Here is a 16,374-nt window from a genome sequence, read left to right on the forward strand (position 1 = left end):
AGAAGTGAGCTTAGTCGGAGGAAACATAAAGGAAGTCTTTCCTAGTTGCTGCTTAGACTGCAACCACTCCCCTAAAATCCTTAACGCTCTCTTAGAGGACCTTGCTAAGACGAGCTTAGTATACGTAGACTTAGCTGGCTGCATGCCCAGCGAAAACTCAGATGGCGGAGAGCGGGGGATAGCAGAGACAAAATGGTCTGGGTATACCTCTCTGAAAAGAGCCAAGACCTTACGAAAGTCAATAGGAGGCGGAGAAGACTTGGATTCATCCACGTCTGATGAGGGATCCAGGTGTGCAGCCTCATCATCAGAAACCTCATCACCAGATTGTAGCGAAGTGAGAGGTAAGGTATGTTGAACAGCAGAATCAGCACGAGCTGGAACAAAAATACTTGTGGTTTCCTCCTCAAGTCTCTGTTGAGGGAACACCTGAGGCTCAGGCTGCAAAGGCTGATCAAAAGAAGTAGCAGAAGGTAGGCGCATGGATGGAGGGGGCTGACTCCTGGCATGAGTGTCTGAACTCAAGAGTTGCGCTTGCTGTAAGGTTGGTGGATGCGCAGTAGCAGGTTCCTGAGGAACGAGTTGAGGTTCCTGAGGTGTGAGCTGTGAGCGATGAGGTAGTGGCTGCGCAGAACGCAGTAATTGTCTCGCGAGTTGAGGTTCCTGAGGCGCAAGGCTAAGGTGTTGAGGTGCTTGCCTTGAGGAGGGTTGAGGTCGCTGCAGCGAGAGCTGAGGAGTCTGACTCATGGATGGGAGAGGTTGTTGTACCACAATAGAGTGTTGCCTCACTGGTGGAACTGCAAGTGGAAGCGGAGGAAGCAAGGTATAAGCTTCCTGTTCCCATTGCTGAGGTTGCCTTAAGGAAGGCGGAGGTAGCTGCACACCACTGGAAACAGTCAACTCAGAACGTGGTAAGGTATCCTGAGGAGCCTCAACATCGTGCGCCTGGCAGGCAGGACTGCGGTTAGGCGGAGCGATCGCAGGAGGAGGTGTAACCTTCTCAGCCTGACACTCACGCATCAAGACCGCAAGTTGTGACTGCATGGACTGCAGTAGAGTCAACTTGGGGTCGGCAGACACTAAGGTCTGCTGAGGTAAAGCCTTAACAGCAGAGATCTGTTGCGGCAGCACCTTACTCCTCTTAGGAGGAGTGCATTCAACTGATGACTGCGGCGAGTCAGAGCTGATCCAATGACTGCAGCCAGGTTGTAGAGCTCTTGAGGTCTGGACTCTGCGTTTGAGTGGTCTTGAGACCTGAGTCCAACGTTTCTTCCCTGACAATTCTTCAGCAGACGAGTAAAAGACGGGCTCAATCGTCTGCAGGTGGGAGTGACGGTCTCTGGAAGACACGCCCGCAACCACCGAGGATAGTTCTGTGCGCCGATCAAGGCCTGCCGAACCCTTTTGCCCTTCGACATTGCTTCTCCCCTGGGCTTGGGAGCTTGCAAGAGGTCCCGGACTGGGAGGACGACTGGCACGCACAGAAGTACCCTCACGCACCACACTGACACTGACACTAGCACTTGGCACTGCACTGACACTAGCACTCGTCACAGCACTGGCACTATTACCACCCACTGCACTCTTGATCTTAAGTTCCTTGACTTCGGTCATAAGAGACTTATGATCACTAACCACCGACTCCACTTTGTCACCTAAAGCCTGAATGGCACGCAAAACAACAGACATATCAGGTTGAGGGCAAATAGTAGGTTCGGGGGTAGCCACTACAGGGGGAGGAAAAGGTAGGGGATCATGAGGTGAGGAAAAAAGTGAAGAGCGAGAAGAACTCCTCCTAACTCTCTCTCTCTCTAACTTGGTTGAATACTTAAGAAATCGGACAAAATCAAGTTCCGAAAGTCCGGCGCATTCCTCACATCGATCTTCCAACTGACAGGGCCTTTCCCTACAGTCAGAACAAGCGGTGTGAGGATCTACCGAGGCCTTCGGAATACGCCTATTACAAGACCTACATCGTCTATGGGGTGGGGCTTGTGAAATGTCAGACATCTTGAATCAAAAGAGTTAGCCAAGTGGGGATTCCAAATCAAGCAAAAAGATCGTTAACCATTAATCAGGACTAAATAATAGCTATCTAAGCTAATATAGAAGTTTTCCAGTAAAGCGACAGCCGAAATCTGAGAGAAATACTTCACCAAAAGCCGTGAAAATACTCCAAGATCATAAGCGTATCCCAGAACGTCTTGCCGGAAGCACGACAGAGGAAAAATTGAGGAGGTGTCAACAAGAAGTACTGTAGTACCTGGCCACAGGTGGCGCTGGTGAGTACACCCCCTTCTAGTATTGTGATAGCTGGCGTATCCCTCCGTAGAATTCTGTCGAGCAACGGAGTTGACAGCTACATGATTATCGGGTAAGTTTAATATTGAAAAAAATAACATTAAAGATACCTTCACCTGTCAAATATACATATTCAGTATAGAGAGGGTATAACTTTTAAACAAGTTTTTTACTCCCATTGGAGCACGTATCTTCATGTCTGATCATAGCCTCTCGATGTTCTATGTATATTATGGTAGGTAAGATACAAGTAGGTTAAGTAAGGGTAGGTTAAGAAAGGGTGGGTTAAATAAGGGTAGGTAAGGTAAGGCACAAGTAGGTAAGGTAAGGTACAAGTAGGTAAGGTAAGGTACAAGTAGGTAAGGTAAGGTACAAGTAGGTAAGGTAAGGGTATGTAAGGTTAAGGAAGGTAAGGTAAGGTTAGGGTATGTAAGGTATAAGTAGGTAAGGTAAGGCACAAGTAGGTAAGGTAAGGCACAAGTAGGTAAGGTAAGGTACAAGTAGGTAAGGTAAGGGTATGTAAGGTTAAGGAAGGTAAGGTTAGGGTATGTAAGGTATAAGTAGGTAAGGTAAGGGTATGTAAGGTTAAGGAAGGTACGGTAAGCTTAGGGTAGGTAAGGTACAAGTAGGTTAGGTTAGATTAGATAAGGTTAGGGTAGGTTATGTTAAGGCTAGGGAAGATAAAGATTCGGTATGGTAAGGCTGGCTGAAATACGGATAGGGAAGGTAGAAGTAGGTAAAGTGAGAGAATGTAATGGAAGGGCAGGTAGGGTGAAGTTAGTTAAATTGGGACTAGGTAAGGTAAGGTAAAGTAAGGTAAAGACTGGTAAGGCAAGGGTAGGATAGGTAATGGAAGTGTGGGAATTACAATTGACAAACCATATATATATATATATATATATATATATATATATATATATATACATATATATATATACATATATATATATATATATATATATATATATATATATATATATATATATATATATATATATATATATATATATATATATATATATATATATATATATATATATATATATATATGGTAAATATGTATTGGTAATACACTACAATGAAACCGACTAGTTCTCGAAAAGAAAAAAAAAAGTATAGGCCATCAAGAAAGAAGACCACTTTAAGCTGTAAAATTATTTGTATATCAATGAATTTATTGCGAAATAAGGAATGCCTCACCTTCACAGTAATGGGAAACAAAAGAATTGCACGACATAATAATATTATAGACGTTCCTTAATGTCATTTGGAAATAACAATGTGTGAGACACCAGACGTAGTAGTTACTCTTGTGTTTTCCAAACAGTGTCAAGTTCCAGCAATGTTCAACCAAATCTAACGCCCTTTTTTCACTTATATATCCCTCATTTCAATCATCATGACCAATCCTATTTCATTAGAATCTACACTGAATAGCTAGTATAAATCTAGAAATTACAGTAGTGAAGTTGATATTAGTAGAAAAAAAAATGATTGTTGAAAGATATATAGAAAGACTTCGAAAGAGGTCAGGAGATTCTTGTGTACATAGAAAGCTCGGTGATAGAAGTTGTATTACTTCGTATTAATTCAATATATAGAATAAGTCTTTTAATAGTTTATATATGACATGTCTGTTGTTACTGTTTTTAGAATGATTTATTGTTAGTTTGTTATTATTTATTCATTTCCTTATTTCCTCTCCTCACTGGGCTATTTTTTCCTATTGGAGCCCTTTGGGCTTATAGCATCTTGCTTTTCCAACTAGAGTTGTAGCTTGGCTAATAATAATAATAATAATAATAATAATAATAATAATAATAATAATAATAATAAGGGGATGAAATATACATCAGCAGTGAAAATCCTAATAGTCAGTATTAGATTATATTATTAAAGATTACTTTCGTATATTTCGTAAGATTTATTTGGGGTTCTACTTAAGATAAATGGATAAAACCATCTTAAGATTATACATTTTGACTTGTGATGATACAAAGAAATACAATATGCAGTAATAACTTGAGGAAACTCTCTCTCTCTCTCTCTCTCTCTCTCTCTCTCTCTCTCTCTCTCTCTCTCTCTCTCTCTCTCTCTCTCTCTCTTGAAAGCATACCCTCGTTAAATTAGTTTATCTTATTATGTATTAATAATGGCGATTAATTGTGTATATTTTATATATATTTTTTTTAAAATTTTCTGAAGGTTTATGCATTAATCATTACTCCAACATTAATATTCCATTAGGAATTTATTGGATGTCAAGATAGGACAAGAGATACACGATGCTGGAGACATGTAGTTTAATGCGTCCTCAGATACAGACTGATGCTGTTGCTCTCTGCAACCGGCACAGTGCCACTCACTTGGCGCCTGCCCGCCATGGGAAAACATATCTTACTGCAGGTACTCCATCATCCCCCCCCCCCCCGAGATTAATACATGGGTATACATGGAGAGGCAATGATAAAAAATAATGCATGGATATACATGGATTAAATTGGGTGCATGTGCAAGAATAAGAAGACAGGTACATAGCTGTCAGGAATGCAAAATACAATGTGCGGGTAATACATGTTCATAGAATAATATGAAAAGCAAAAGCAATAAAAGACAGAAAGAAAAAAAAATGTATGCAGGTGCCGCTGTAATGTACGATGATCACATGTAGTCATCCATCCACGCCGGCCTTCTAGTGCACCGTGATGGGCGTGGCTTCCGTGCTGCATGTGGGCTGGGCGTGGGGTGACTGCCTGGTAGCTGCTCGGGCGTGGGCGTGGCTGGATGCGTAGCGGGTGTGGCCTGCCTAGGCTGGGGCCCCGATGATGTGAGACGCAGGTGCTTCCTGTTGCGGAGGGAGAGGCGCCCGCTGCCGTCTAGCTTGACTAGGTACTGTCGGTATGGGAGCGTTTCCGCTACGGTACCGGTGCGGTCCCACAGCTTAGTGGCCTGATTTTGCACTCGTACTTGGGATCCCGGGTTGATGGCTGGAAGCTTTCTGGACGGTCCAGTCCTGGTGAGGGCAGCACCACTGTCGGCCATCTGACGTTCTCTCTGCCGTAAGGTTGCCCCCCAGTGTTTGTCTACCGTGAGGTGCCAGCGAGCCGTAGGTACGCCATCTCGGAGCTGCCTGCCCGCTGCCATCTGAGCGGGTGACCTGTTTATTCTGCGGAGGGGGGTGTTGAGGTACTGCAGGATAGCCATAGAGGACTTGTCCGTGTCGAGGGTGCCGCTGCTGCCCGTGTTCGCCATTATTATCCGCTTCCCAATCTTGACTGCGGCCTCTGCCCTGCCATTGGACTGCGGGTACTGGGCGGATGACAGACGCACAGACACGCCCCATAACTTGAAGAATTCCCCCATTTCCTCACTTGCCAGATTGGTGCCACCGTCCGTGGAAATTTGCTCCGGGGCCCCCCATCTGGCGAAGTAGCGACGTAGCTGAGTCTTGATGTGGGAGGAGGAGGTTCCGTGGGGGAAGTGGGTGAGCTCCAGCCACCCTGTGAGCCTGTCTGCGTAGGCCATGTACGAGTGTCCGTCGTGCTGAAACATATCTGCAACCGTCATCTGGAAGGGGTACTCTGGGGGCGGCGTGATAATGAGTTCCTCCGCGGCCTGAGATGGTGCGTGTACATCGCATTCTTCACACGAGGATCGGTGATACTGCAGGTCCCCCTCGAGTCCAGGCCAGTATACCGTCTGGCGCGCTCGTCGTTGCATCGAGTCCAGGCCTTGGTGCCCCGCGTGTAGGTTGGCAGCCACCTGCTGACGGAGAGGCTCCGGGATAACTAGGCGAACGTTGCCCTGTTCGAACGTATATGTCACCAAGTCTTGGATAACGGCCAGCCTCTCCCTGACACTGTAAAAGGGCCGAAGGCACGCAATTTCCTGGGACTTCCTATCGGCCCAGTCCCCGGCCAGGACTCTGGCTGTGAGCAGCTGGTACACGGGGTCGATGGTGGCGGCGTGCCTAACTCTCGCCTCGTCCACGACACAGCTGTCGTGCTCCACTGCTGCCACGACGGCGGCCGCCATGGTGTCGGTGAGGTCTTCGTTGAGGTCCATGTCGTAGGCGCTGGGATCGGCCTTTAAGGCGGGATATCGGGACAGGAAGTCCGCCGCGCTGTTACGCTTCCCTGGCAGGTACTTGACCCTGAATCGGTACTGCAGAGTTCTCTCCTTCAGCCTGAAAAGGCGGGGGTTCGAGATTTCCGTGAGGGCACGATCCCCCAGTAACTTGGTTAACGGGCGGTGGTCCGTCACAACGGTGAGGTTGGGGCACCCCAGCAAGAACAGCCTCGCCTTCTGGAGACACCAGGCTACGGCAAGGGCCTCCCCTTCCACGGCAGCGTAGCCAGCTTCAGCGGCGGTGAGATGGCGGCTGCCGCATAGTGCCAGGCGCCACCCACCCGTGCAGCAAAAGGGCGTATTGGCGGAGCTGCATGAGCAGTACTGTTGAAGGATGACGAACCCTATGCCTTCTTTACTCCAGTCGGTGATCGCTGCTGTGGGGCGGCTCCTGTCGTAGTAGGCCAGTCCGTCCTTCGCTAGTTGGCATATCATATCTTGGGCGTGATGAAATTTGGTGTGGAGTGCCTCGTCCCAGTACACTGCCTTCCCCGTTGGTTTTTTGAGGAGCTCCCTGAACGGATTCATGATAGGGGCTGTTGCGAGGAATGGCGCCAGCTGGTTGACAAATCCGTACCAAGCCCTTATGTCGGTGATAGAGGGCTGACGTGGCATCGGGAAGTTCTTGATGGCCGCCAAACGTTCCTCTGTTGGCTTGTAGGCCTCCCAGCCCAGGTTGAAGCCCACGAAGTCTACTTCCCTTCTGGCGAATTGGAATTTCTCCGGCTTAAGCGTGATACCCTTGGCTGCGCATGTTTCGAGGAAGTCGTAGGCATGCCAGAAGGCCCCTTCGATGTTGTCGTCGTAGAGTAAGGTGTCGTCCACGCACTTGTATTTCCTCTGGATATCCTGGATGGCGTCGTCAAACCGTTTGGTATACGCATCGCCAGCGGAGCAGTGCCCCATGGGTGTACGACGGTAACGAAACCTTCCCCAGGGGGTAATAAATGTGGTTAGATCGCGGCTTTCTTCGTCTAACTCCACCTGGTGGTATCCCCAGTACGCGTCCGCCACGGTCTTGAACGTGTGCTTAGGAACCCCGGACACCATGTCGAATGGGGCAGGGGTGTGATGTGTCTCCCGTAGGCAAGATGCGTTGAGGCGCTGATAGTCGACTGTACGGCGTGGCTGTCCTGATTTCTTGGCGACGACCACCATACGGGCGCACCATTCGGTTGGCTGCCCAGCGGGTACCGGTTCTATAACGCCACGGGCGGCATCTTCTTCGAGCTGGGCCTTCACTTCTTCTTCCCAGTGTTTCGGCACTGATGCTGGGGTATGGCATGCGTAAGGCGTAGTTCCTGGGAGCAGGTGGATACGGTGCGGTTTCCCCTGCATCACTGGTAGTGGTTTCCTGGCTGTGTTGAAAGTCGTCGTAGCGAAATGTTGTAGGAGCCAGGCTTCCAACCTGGCCGCATGTTCCTCCTGGGGTGGCATGGGCACCTCGGCAGGTCGGGGTGGTACCTGGGCGGCCCGCCTGGCTGTGCCATCGAACAGGCTCACGTGTGCCACCGCGGGGGAGGGATAGGGGAATTCCTTGGGTATCAGCGTTAAATCCTTGCAAGCGTTCAACGACAGAAAGAGGTGCTTTGCCGACTGCACGAAGTACACGTCCTGCTCCGTGGTGCGACCTTGCAGGGTGACGTGGCACACGGCAGATCCAAGGCACTTCAGGGGAAGGTTTGCCACATCCCGCAAACCGGCCCGGGGTGTGAGAACTGCTGGGCGGACTTGGAGGTGCGATAGCAAGGAGGGCCCGGCCACACATACCTGTGCCCCAGTGTCCGCCACGGCGGTGACTGGCACTCGCACTCCCGTATCGTTGTGCACGACTGTCACCTCCACTACTGGGTGGCGGGCAAGGTTGGCGCCTGCAACAAGCACAGCACTAGACGTAGCACTAGACACATCCGTCGGGGATCCTGCCGATTTTGCCTGTGACTTCCTGCAGCATCTGTGATAGTGGCCCTGCTTGTGGCACCCGTTGCATAAGACGGATTTAGCGGGGCATGAAGCTCTACCAGGGGCATGGCGCCCACCGCAGTTCCCGCAGGAGGGGGGTGGGGGACCCCTGCCTGTGCCAGCGACGGTTGCACTTGGATGATCTGCCTCAGGTGTTTCGCTGCCAGCTGCACAAGCAGATTCCCTCCAGTTGCATTGGCGAGCAGCAGCGTCGACGCGGGCCGCCTCATATGCACAGCACTTGGCCCTAAGGGCACTAACACTATTGATATCATTGCTACACTGGTATACATGGCGGCGCATAGCCTCATCGCTTAGGCCCACCATTAACTTGGGTAATAACATATATTCAGCCAGATTGCACTGACACTGAGGGCACTGGAAATTGCAATCGGTGGCCTTCTGAGAACACTTTAAAAAATAATCACTGACACTTTCTCCTGGGCCTTGTACCGCGTTAAAAAACTCCGACCATAATACGGCACGATTTGTAGAACGCAACACAATATCGCGAATAAAGTCCATGGCTTCCGTAGCGGTGAGGTTGCCCCATTCCTGTGACGTGAATCTGGCATCTAGCGCCCGTTGCAGAGGGGGTGTGCAGTATAGCCTGATGTGGTGGACGACCTCGTGGGGCGGTAGTCTGCACAGTTCGATCCAGCATTCCATCGACCTCCTCCAGGACCTGAATGCAGCGGGCTTCAGCTCAATTTCGCACTTCTCCGGGGCTGCAGACGCGGGGACACGAGGTGCAGGGGTAGCATGTGTCGCAAGCCGGTCACGGAGAGCGTTGATCATATGTTGCTGTGCCGCCATGGCTTGCCTGGCTTCTTGCAGGGCAGGGACAAGTCCACGGGGGACGACAGGGCGTGCGGCCCTTGGGGTGGACTGCATTGAGCGGCGCTGGAAGGGCATGGTGAGGGTCGCGTTTGTCCTTGATAATCACTGCGCCATATTGGATGTCAAGATAGGACAAGAGATACACGATGCTGGAGACATGTAGTTTAATGCGTCCTCAGGTACAGACTGATGCTGTTGCTCTCTGCAACCGGCACAGTGCCACTCACTTGGCGCCTGCCCGCCATGGGAAAACATATCTTACTGCAGGTACTCCATCAGAATTCTTCGTGTGTAGGCTACTATGAATTGAAATCTTACAACAAATACATCTCATTTATCTTCCTCATTCATATTTAATATAACATGGATAACCAGGATAAAATCTCATTATATTCTATCTGGAAAATGAGAGAGAGAGAGAGAGAGAGAGAGAGAGAGAGAGAGAGAGAGAGAGAGAGAGAGAGAGAGAGAGAGAGAGAGATCAGGGATCAAGTAAAGATAAGCACCCCTGCATGGCCCAGGGAGTGCTTATCTTTACTTGCTCAAATATGGGAGTGCTTTCCTTTACTTGCACAATTTCGGGAGTGCTTTTCTTTACTTGCTCAAAATTATTTAATTTGTTCTGACAGGTTGTTTTCTCTTTTGAATAGTTCAAATAGTTGCGTTAACGAGTTGTTTTCTCTTCTTATTTGAGGATATCATTTTGGCTGTTCTGATAGATTATTTATGTTCTGACAGGTTGTTTTCTCTTCTGAATAGTTTAAATAGTTACATTAACGAGTTGTTTTCTCTTCTTATTTGAGTATATAATTTTTGCTGTTCGGATAGATTTTACTTTTTAGCATGATATACCTCAGAAAGTCGTATAAAGTCTTGAGAGAAACCCTTAACATGGACCGTTCTCTGTATGAAGAAATTCTTAAGCCACTGTTGGTTGAGGACCCGACTCCTGCAATTAACTGGATGAAGCAGCAGAAACTTTTGAGAGCTGAACTAAAATACCCTCATTGTAGCATTTTAATGAAGTGGACAAAACGTTCTTCAATACAAGACAAATATGTCTGGAAGTGCCAAGTTAAGGAATGCAGTAAATATAAGCACTACGAATCAATTCGCAAAGATTCGTTTTTTTATCGCTCAAAGCTTTCTTTACAAAAGTGGATTGAAGGAATCTTCTACTGGTGTCAGGAACTGAGTGTTTTGCAGACCGTACAGTTATTGAATGTTTCAAAAGTGACAGTTATTGACATGTTCAGCTTTTTTCGTGAAATTTGCTTGAAACATTTTGAAAGGAACCCTATCAAGCTTGGTGGACCAGGCACAACGGTACAAATTGATGAATCTTGTTTTAGCCATAAACCAAAGCACCATAGAGGACGTTCTCCCCAGAATCCACTATGGGTATTTGGAATAGTAGATCCTACTTCATCACCATCCCTGGGTTATATGGAGATTGTTGATTCGCGCAATGCCGAAACACTGTTGCCGATAATTAGGAAAGTAGTTATGCCTGGAACAATTATTCACAGTGATCAATGGAAAGCATACAGGAACATTGAAAGGGACCTTGGATATACGCATCATACAGTTAACCACTCCGTGAATTTTGTTGACAGGACTACAGGCGTTCATACACAAGCAGTAGAGAGCTACTGGAACAAACACAAAATAAGAATAAAACGGATGATAGGATGTAAACGAGAATTTTTGAACTCTTATTTGCATGAATTCATGTGGAGCGAACGTAACAAGAACGACAAGTTTCATAGATTTTGTGAAACTATAGCAAGACAGTATTATTTTAATTAAATTTTTACAAGTATTTTTGATTTCTGGACTCGACATCTTATTTCAGTGTTGTATATTTCATTTTATATTTCATATATCAATAAAATTTCAAAATAATTTATTGTGTTTAAAGTTTAAACCATGATTATAATAATGTGCTTATCTTTACATGCTCAAATATGGGAGTGCTTATCTTTACTTGCTTTTATTCAAGACCAGGGAGTGCTTATCTTTACTTGCTCAAATATGGGAGTGCTATTCTTTACTTGCACAAATTCGGGGGTGCTTTTCTATACTAGTCAGTTATGAGGGTGCTTATCTTTACTTGATCCGAGATCAGACATAGTTACTGTTGTTCCAAACAGTTTTAAGAACAGCTTACTACCCCAAAAAGATTCCAACAATGTTCAACCAAATTTAACGCCTTTTGTAAATGAAGCGTAAAGTAGATGATGAATGGAGAAGTATTGAATTAAAAGTTCAAGATAGAGACGACTGGTGAAATCTAACCGAGGCCCTTTGCGTCAATAGGCGTAGGGGATGATGATGACGATGAGGATGAAATGAATCTCACACGAATAGCCTATGTCTCCCAAATAAAATCGAAACGTAATTAAATACCAGTAGGCCTACTGTAATTCCGAATAGACGTTGGAAAATCTAACTTGTAGCCTACAGTTCTGAACTCACCACTCTCTAAAAATCCTTTTACGCTAATGAAAAGAAAAGTTAGTACGACATAAAATCACTAGTTAATCCCATCTCTAACCTGAATTATAAATACCTGCAACTCCATTTCTAACACGATCACTAGTTAATTGACACACCATAACTCAACTGTGTCTATGACTCGAGTGACGACACACAGTCTAGGCTCTAGGACAACTTCTAGACTGATTTTTTACCCCACAAGACAAAGATATCCCTAGACAAGCTCTAAAATTTCCCTAAATCGGAAATAATTTCTCCAAGCACTTCTCGACACAATTTAATCTGAGCTATTGGCTGTATATACTGTTGGAATTTTCTATAATCATAATATACTGTGCATTTACTTATAATTATTATTATGTGAGAAATCACAAGCAACAAGAATTAGTTAAAAATAATTTGAAGAGTTTTTCATTACTTGTTTTGATTTCAATGTGTTATCTGAAAAATTTTATTATTATTATTATTATTATTATTATTATTATTATTATTATTATTATTATCGCTTTTCCAACAAGGGTTGTAGCTTAGCAAGTAATAATAATAATAATAATATGAATAAATCCTACTGAAGACCAATTCTTTACAACGCTAATCTGATATACTGAAGTCATATGTATACAGATGAATATTTACGCAGAATAACATTAAATTTCCCCCATATACATACACACACACACACACACACACACACACACACACACACACACATATATATATATATATATATATATATATATATATATATATATATATATATATATATATATATATATATATATATATATATATATATATATATATCCTTTCAATAATACCTTGCCTTTTTGCAAGGAAATACCTGATTGATCTTTAGATAGACTAGTTGAAATATGATCAGCATTCCAAAGGCATTTTTTAAAACGGCTTTAGTATCTAATAGATATATAAGAGAAAACGATACGTAACTTTATAGCTTTAGAAAACGTAATTTAATGGTACACTTCACAGACTCGAAAATCTGATTTTGAAAAATTTATTATAAAAAAGTATACGACACGATGGCATTACTAGAGCTAGAACTGCTAAATATCTCCTCAGATATATTCAATAATTTCTCCATATAAGTGGTACGAAATATATAAAAAGTACAGAAAGGCCACAGAACCTAACAAACCCACCTAACCTTGCCTAGAAGTACCCCGGTCACAAAACACGAATAATGACTATTGGGGAATGACTTACTTTTATGAAGGAAACGTCGAAACTTGCTGGACTCGGTTGGGGCAGTTTAAACGTTGAGGAATAACATTGTGAGATTTAAGAAAATGATCAATATAACCTGAATTATCACCAAAATCACCATGGAATTGAGCCACTGCTTTTAGATACGGAATGCTGCAACCGGTACAAGTTTCTATAATATGTTCCATCTCAAAATACGGGAAAAAAAACGCACTAGTAACGAAGGACGAGTAACTAGGTCAAAGGTTAAAACGGGAAAGGCAGGGGAACAATGGGTCGGAAAACAGGGCATACAGAGATAAAGGAAGGGGGGGGGGTAGGGAGATATCTGAATAGGACTAGAGTGATGATTGGTTAAGGGAAAAACAACGAACAAAAGAGAAAACATGAATGAACTAATTACGGAAACTAGACAAAAGAAAAGTTTTATAAGACACAGAGGAGAGAAAAGGAACTAACCAACAAAAATAATTACAAACAATATAGGAAGATAAAATGGAATGAACGTTAAATAATAGAGAATGGGAATATAAAATGAGGAGATCATACCGAGAATTAACTGGAAAAAAAACTAGTCCAGGGTAAGTATTTATGTGAAACCGGGAAGGGATAAAGAAATAACCAAACAAATAAAACCAATATAGGAAGGTAAAATGGAATGAATGATAAATAATATTGAATGGGAATAAAAAATGAGAAAATAACACTAATAAAAAGAGTAAAAGGGGGAGTGGAAACTCCTGCGCAGGGGGTGGGGGGATATATGCGCAGATCGGAAACTGGTGAAACGAACAAATGGGAAAGGAAATAACAAAACAAATAAACCCAATATAGGAAGGTAAAATGGAATGTATGATAAATTATATTGAATGGGAATATAAAATGAGAAAATAATACGGTAATAAAAAGAGTAATAATGAAGAGAAACTCCTGCGAAGGGGGGTTATATAAGCGAAGGACGGAAGATAGGGCGAACGAACAAACGAACAAATGGGTGCTAATGTTAGAATGAAACGCTAACATTTGATCTACATCAGGTATGGAATTCTAACATTTAATCTACATCAGGCGTTGGCAGCACTGGTTACTGTATTACTACAAGAATTAACCTTTGAAACGGCTCCTCCCAAATATATCCAGGTATACTGATTTGTCTTTTTCTACGGTTATAATAAATACCAGAAAGAAATGTATAGAGAAGAAAAGGACTGAATTACGGTTATATATCGATTCCCCAGTATGTTTTCCCCACCCAAAACCCCGAGTTCCCACTGGGGGTCCCCCATTATCGGCGGATATAGATGTATATATATTTCTGTAACTATTCATTTGCGACGGGAACGAGTGTTATTTTCGAAGGGAGCGTAATTTATCCTATAAGAAAAAGTAGTTGGAATACTAGGATACATTGAGATGTAATAATATACAATGAAACCTTTATATATATATATATATATATATATATATATATATATATATATATATATATATATATATATATATGTATATATATATATATATATATATATATATATATATATATATATATATATATATATATATATATATATATATATATATATATGTATATATATATATATATATATATATATATATATATATATATATATATATATATATATATATATATATATATATATATATATATATATATATATATATATATATATATATATATATATATATATATATATATATGGATTCGTCTCTGATATTCAGGGCGTCTCTTTAACTTGGTGTAGACTCATTTCAAGACTAAATTATCTGCTTGATTGGGTTGTGGATTCAGAGGAACGCTTACGCTCTTTATAGTTTTTACAGAGTCCTTTTGGCAGATCAACATACTAGAATTTCCCATGTGTGTATAAATCTAATATCTTTTAAGGAAACCTTTCCCCTCACTCCACAATCATTGACATAGTCTATTTTTCCCTTCAGCTTCTCTCTTTGCATTTTTGGCATTGTCAATGTATCCAACATTGTTTTAATCCTTCTTGGAATGTTCGTGAATAAAAGGTCTTTGCCAACATATGTATGAGCCTTCAACAGATTTTGCCAGGCTTTGTTCCTTCCTTCATGTGGTAAAATCTATTATATTATACACAAATCTTAGATTTTACTACAATTAAGTACAAACGAATGCGATGGAACATAGTCATTTCTTCATCTAGATCCAAATGAAATAAATGTTTTAAATATAAATTTCCGTTTTACTTTTCTGTCTCAGAAAAATCAAAGCATATATTGTCAATAAATAGTGAATGAAAGGAAAGATTTAAGTTTCAAATATATATATATATATATATATATATATATATATATATATATATATATATATATATATGTATATATATACAAAACCAACCCAGCCACTGAGGGGGGCAAGCTAGCCTCAACTTGGTGCCGGTCCCAATCCTGGGTAAATGGGGAAGGTTGGCGGCAGGAAAGGCTTCCGGCTATGAAAAAATTAGCCAAAACAACTATGGTCAGCGAGTATAATCAAAGAAGAATAATAATTCAAAACCCCATATTTTGCATTTAAAAATTGAGTCTTTCCATTCAATCCTTGTCTATTGATATATAAAAAAACTGTATGGGTTAAAGCATACTGACCCAGTTTACTGGTACCTCTCACTTAGTTTGCACACGCAAAAAAAAAAAAAGTTCCGTTAACTTCTTTTATAACTTTATTGTATTTCAATGTTCACCCATACACAATGGCACTTGAAAAGTTTAGTAGTGGAAGTGATAAGCCATAAAGAAAGGTTCCAATAGCCACAAAATTACTAAGGAGATAATTCATAAGGCAATAAGGTAAGATAATTCTTTTTCTTGATGGGACACCACTCATATCAAACTTAGGTAACAAACCAGAGAAGAAGACAAGAGCAAAACATAGTATCCTTCAGTAATAAATATACCACAAGTTCATCCCCCTACTATGGGCAGCAGGAGAGGGAATGCCGGTCTCTGATTTTCTCTCCTCCCTCTACCACCTTTTCCACCTAGACTAGGTTGGATTCCCTGAAAGGGATGTGCTTGCACAAGAACCCTTTGAGCAATGGAGGTCATAGGTGGTTCTGATCAGGGTGTAGAGAAAGGTGCAGCGACCTTCTTTACCACCAACCCAGCAGGCATGGACCCACGCAGAGGTTTCGCAGCAGATACCCATGAAGGACCAGAGCCCTTGACGGAGAGAGCGATGGATCAGGGAGTTCTGAAAAGCAGTTTTCCTCCACGGGCTGCACGGAACTCCTGAAAAGAAGAGACGTGGCCTCTCGCACTGACGTGTTATAGCACTTCAAGAGCCATTTTTGGACTAACTTGATTTTAAAATGGGAACACCGAGCATTCCTCCCCTTTAATAAAATATCTAGTTAGCCCATTAGCTGGCTGACT

The 16,374-nt window shown here is 43.0% G+C and overlaps 1 protein-coding gene across 1 annotated transcript; it reads left to right on the top strand.

The window, feature by feature from the left end:
- The first annotated feature begins 10,074 nt into the window (after nucleotides 1-10,074).
- On the top strand, nucleotides 10,075-11,040 carry LOC137652567 (uncharacterized). The gene has a single exon (XM_068386055.1). The coding sequence runs from the start codon at nucleotides 10,075-10,077 to the stop codon at nucleotides 11,038-11,040; it is 966 nt and encodes a 321-aa protein (XP_068242156.1).
- Nucleotides 11,041-16,374: the final 5,334 nt, after the last annotated feature.

This window comes from Palaemon carinicauda, chromosome 13 (assembly GCF_036898095.1).
Source record: "Palaemon carinicauda isolate YSFRI2023 chromosome 13, ASM3689809v2, whole genome shotgun sequence".
Taxonomy (NCBI): domain Eukaryota; kingdom Metazoa; phylum Arthropoda; class Malacostraca; order Decapoda; family Palaemonidae; genus Palaemon; species Palaemon carinicauda.

Excerpts from the sequence above, each read along its gene's own strand:
- LOC137652567 (XM_068386055.1), top strand. The coding sequence starts at position 10,075 with ATGATATACCTCAGAAAGTCGTATAAAGTCTTGAGAGAAACCCTTAAC.